Here is a 4,400-nt window from a genome sequence, read left to right on the forward strand (position 1 = left end):
GACAAAAAAAAAGAGGCAGATGCAAGAAGGATTTTTACCTTTTAAGAACGAATGGTACACACTATAGTCATGGACACAATTGCCATTTCATGAATACAGACTGGGAGGTAATTTTCTGAAAACTTCTCATATATTTCTTAAAGAAGACAAACTAAGAATTTATGCCCTGCTCAAGCCAATTCAGTGTGTCATGTCACTGGTAGGGGTTCACAAGTCAAGGGTCCCTTTGCATGTTAGTAGGGTGCAAAAGGTCATTAGGCTTGAGGACTGGTGGTTACAACAAAGAGTCGTCTCTCCAGCCCTGACAGCTCTGTCAGTATCACCTGGGAAATGTTCTCAGAGAGGCTGATGTATGTGTTGTGGTTTAAGCCCAGCTGGTAACTTAGAACCACGTAGCTGCTCACTCACTCCCTTTTGGCCCCCTTCTCCAGGTGGGATGGGGAGGAGAACCAAACGAAGGTAAACCCCATGGGTTGAGATAGGAACTAAATTATAATAATAATGACAAAGGAAGTAACAAGGGGAGAGAATATAAAACAAAAAAGGGAAGGAAAAAAGGCCTCAATAAACACAAGCGATGCACAATACAGTTGCTCACTACCTGCTGACTGATACCCAGTCTGACCCGAGCAGTGATCTGTCCTTCTGTGTAACTCCCCCAGTTTATATACTGGGCATGACGTGCTGTGGTACGGAATACCTCTTTGGCTAGTTTGGGTCAGGTGTCCTGTCCCTGCTTCCTCCTGGCTGAGGAGCATGAGAGGCTGAAAAGTCCTCGATCAGGGTAAGCACTACTTAGCAACAACTAAAACACTGGTGTGTTACCAGCATTGCTCTCAGACTAAAGCCAAAACACAGCACTGCACCAGGATACAGCTACTAGGAAAGAGAAAAATAACTCTTAGAGCTGAACCCAGGACAATCTGACAGACCCTGCTGCTGTCATCAGTTTAAAATGGAAGCTCACTAAGAGATTACTGCAGGGCCCAATGCTGTCACCTGTAGAGATGCCTGGGACACTAACTAGAAACAACTGGAAGCAGAAACACAGCAAGCCGCTGAAGTGGCTCAGTTTCAGGAACGGTGCTGAAGTTATGATGCACAAAGAGGCTGAAAACTACTGTGCAGATGTAGCACACTCTGCACAGAGCCACCGACGGGCCGCTCTTGATGTAGGAGTCTGCAGGGAAAAGGACACCCTTGGGTCTGGGTTTAAAAACACTTGAAAGGAGACGATGTGGCCAGAGGAGAGGGAGCAGCGAGGGTGCCGGTTTAGAGAGCTCTGCGTGCAGCCTGCTGGTCTCAGTTCGTTCCGGTTTGCGAACAGGCACAGGTCTACCGCAAGGTGGCTCTGCACAACCTCTGTGGAGCGGCTCGGTTCTGGTCTGAAGCGCTTACTCGACGGACAAGTAATAACCGCCAGCCTAAGCTAAATTAGAGATCGAAAGGACTTGGGAAGGGATTTGTGCTTTAATATTTAATCTGTATTCCTTCACAGTGGGAAAATTTGTTCTGCTATTTCTTGGTTTACTGACGAACAGATTCAAATGTGAGTCCAGCAGTCATACATGTTTTACACTGTATTAATTGTGAAGGATAAACTCGAGCTCACGTTACTCTCCAAATCTACTCATCTAACCTACTTTTAATAAAGCTTCACTGAAAAAAAAAAATCCCTGGAGATTTCGTGGAAAATAAATAGAAAACTGAATACAAAGCTCGTAGGAACATATAATACAACCCAGAAGGTGCTTGATGAGGTGCCCTGCTTGCAGCAGGGTTACCAGGGAGCTCAGACCGGGTCTCTTGGGGTTTTGCTCCACTGGTGCTTGCAACTCCGCAAGGATGCAGCCTGCACATAGCCTCCCTGGCCTAGCAGCCTGCTCTGCTGCTTGGCTGCCGTCAGGGGAAAAGAGTTTTCTTTATATCCTCTCTGAGCCTCTCGATCTAACTTAACGCCCGCTATCTGGCATCTCTGCACCGGGCACGCTGTGAGGATGTTTTCTCGATGACAGCCCCACGGGTGTTTGGTGTCCCCGAACTGTACCTCCCCCAGGCTGCACCAGCGCGGGTCCCTCAGCACGCAGAGCAGGGCAGGGCAGCAGAGCAGCGCTGGACACCTCGCTGCCCTCACCTGCACTCGCCCCACTTCACTGATGTGTTTCCTCTCTGGGAGTGCCGGAGCCGGACAAACTACACGAGTGACGACCGGAGGGGAATTATCACCTCCCTCGAGCGCCTGGCCCCGCTCCTCTGCACAGGACACGGCGGGGCTCCTCTGCACCGGGGCCACGCCGGCCGTGCGCAGGCCACCGCCCACCACGGCCCGGGCCCCCGTTGCTGGCAGCCGCGGTGCGCGGCAGTGCCGGGCTCAGCTCCGTGCCGCTCCCCCGCGGAACCCCGCGCCGCGCTCGCCCCGCGCCACACGGGCAGCGGCTCCGCCGCCGGCAGCGCCGCGCCTCAGGCACGCGCCGCCCCGCCCCCACCCGCTCCTGCCCCACGTGGCCTCCCGGCACGAGCCGCCCGCTCCTCCCCCCGCTCCCCCCGCCCCCCCCCCCCCCGGTCCGCCGCCGGCGCGCGCCGATTAGCATAACAAAGCCCTGCCCCCCGCCCCCCGCTTCTCCGGCGCCCGCCAATGGGGGCCCGGGAGGCGCCGCCAGCTGCGGGAGCCGCGGCCGCGCGGGCTATAAATAGGGCGGTTTGCCGGCTGCTGCCTCAGAGCGGTCGAGCAGGGAGGCAGAAGCGGAGGTAGAGCTGTCTCTCGGAGGTGCTGCCGCTAGCCGCCGAGCTGAGTGCACACGCTGCTATGACTCTGGAGGAGATACACGGACAGCACGCGTTGCCGACGGACCACGACTGGTAAGGCCGGGGAGTCTGGGCATTGCGGTGGGGAAGCGGAGCGGCCGGTGGCGACGTGGCGTGCACAGCGCTCACTCTGCGCCTTCTCCCGCCCGCAGGATGCAGGGTGCCAGCAAGGCCCTCCACGAGCTGCTGGTGTCGGCGCAGCGCCGCGGCTGCCTCACCGCCGGCGTCTACGAGTCTGCCAAGCTGATGAATGTGTAAGTACGGCGGGCGGGTTCGGGGCAGCGCCTGGCCGAGTGCGGGGGTGTCAGCGCCGGCCGCGGGGCTCAACACACTGCTCCCCTTTTGCAGCGATCCCGACAACGTAGCCTTCTGTGTGCTGGCCGCAGATGAGGAGGATGAGGGGGATATTGCCCTGCAGATCCACTTCACCCTGATCCAAGCCTTCTGCTGCGAGAATGATATTGACATCGTGCGGGTGAACGACTTGGCCAAGCTGGCTGCCATCGTGGGGCCCAGCGAGGACTCTGGGGAGCCGCGGGACTTCCACTGCATTCTCATCATGGTGAGTGTCAGCGGGAGCCGAGCAGGGTGCTGTCCTCCAATGCTGTGCTTGCGCTGCGGGATTCCGTGTGGGGTGGTTAGAGCTGCTGGTAATGGGAGCATCCTCTGGGCAGGGAAAGGAAGGGGGCTTGGCGCACCGTACAGAAAGTCAGCTGAGTAGTAGTAGGAGGCCGCACTTCTCGGAAGTGTGGATTTCCTCAGCTGTCCACAAGGGTAACATCATTGCTTCCTGCTTTGTCTGTGTCGGGACAGACAACCCAAAAGTGCCTTGCTTCCTAAGATAATGCTTCTGTAAATGTTGTGATGACCTCAGCTGGCGGGCAGCACTCATGGTGTGTGACTTCTTTCTCTCTGGCAGAACCCAAGTGAAGAGGGCTGGAAGGACCCGGCTCTAGAAAAGCTGAACTCTTTTTGCGAAGCTAGTCGAAATGTCAACGACTGGGTGCCGACTGTCCCCCTGCCTGAGTGATGGTGACCCAGTGCATCTGGGGAGGCTGAAACCTTTGTTGCATTCTCTACGTGGTATGGGTTCACCATTGTGCAACAAGCTGCTGATTCCATGGATTAGCCTGGTCAAGAGACTGGATTAAAGTCACTCAGACTGGCATGCAGTGGGCTCTTACAGAGGAGGAAGAGAGCAGCTCACCTCACTAGTGAGCCTCAGTAGGCTGCAACCGTGGAAAGGCTGACATACCATGGAACTGAAAGAAGTATGGCAAGTTTCCTGGTCAAGTGGAGCTGTTTCAGAAGGCAGAGAGAAAGTTGAGGGGAGTGGGCCAAAACTTTCCAGAAGGACTGGACAGAGTATTGTAACTAGGAGCTGTTCATGCTGTCTGCAAAACACAGAAGGAAGTTTCAGTTTTGATGGACTACCTGGTTACTAAATTAGATTCCAAAGTAGATTTTAGCAGGCCTCTTGGGTCACTCTGCAGAATTAGTTTAATAATGCAATAATTTCTATTGAACAATTTGCTGCTATTGAAGCTTTCATAATAAATCTTTTGACAATTAAGTTCTGGGAGTGTCTTGCTTAC

The 4,400-nt window shown here is 54.8% G+C and overlaps 1 protein-coding gene across 1 annotated transcript; it reads left to right on the forward strand.

Moving 5' to 3' along the window:
* The first annotated feature begins 2,729 nt into the window (after window positions 1–2,729).
* On the forward strand, window positions 2,730–4,196 carry GADD45G (growth arrest and DNA damage inducible gamma). Its single transcript, XM_080636798.1, has 4 exons — window positions 2,730–2,859; window positions 2,958–3,059; window positions 3,154–3,367; window positions 3,725–4,196. The coding sequence occupies exons 1-4, from the start codon at window positions 2,807–2,809 to the stop codon at window positions 3,833–3,835; spliced, it is 480 nt and encodes a 159-aa protein (XP_080492924.1). The 5' UTR covers window positions 2,730–2,806; the 3' UTR covers window positions 3,836–4,196.
* The last annotated feature ends 204 nt before the right edge of the window (window positions 4,197–4,400 follow it).

Source organism: Psittacula echo (assembly GCF_963264785.1).
Source record: "Psittacula echo genome assembly, chromosome: Z".
Taxonomy (NCBI): Eukaryota; Metazoa; Chordata; class Aves; order Psittaciformes; family Psittacidae; genus Psittacula; species Psittacula echo.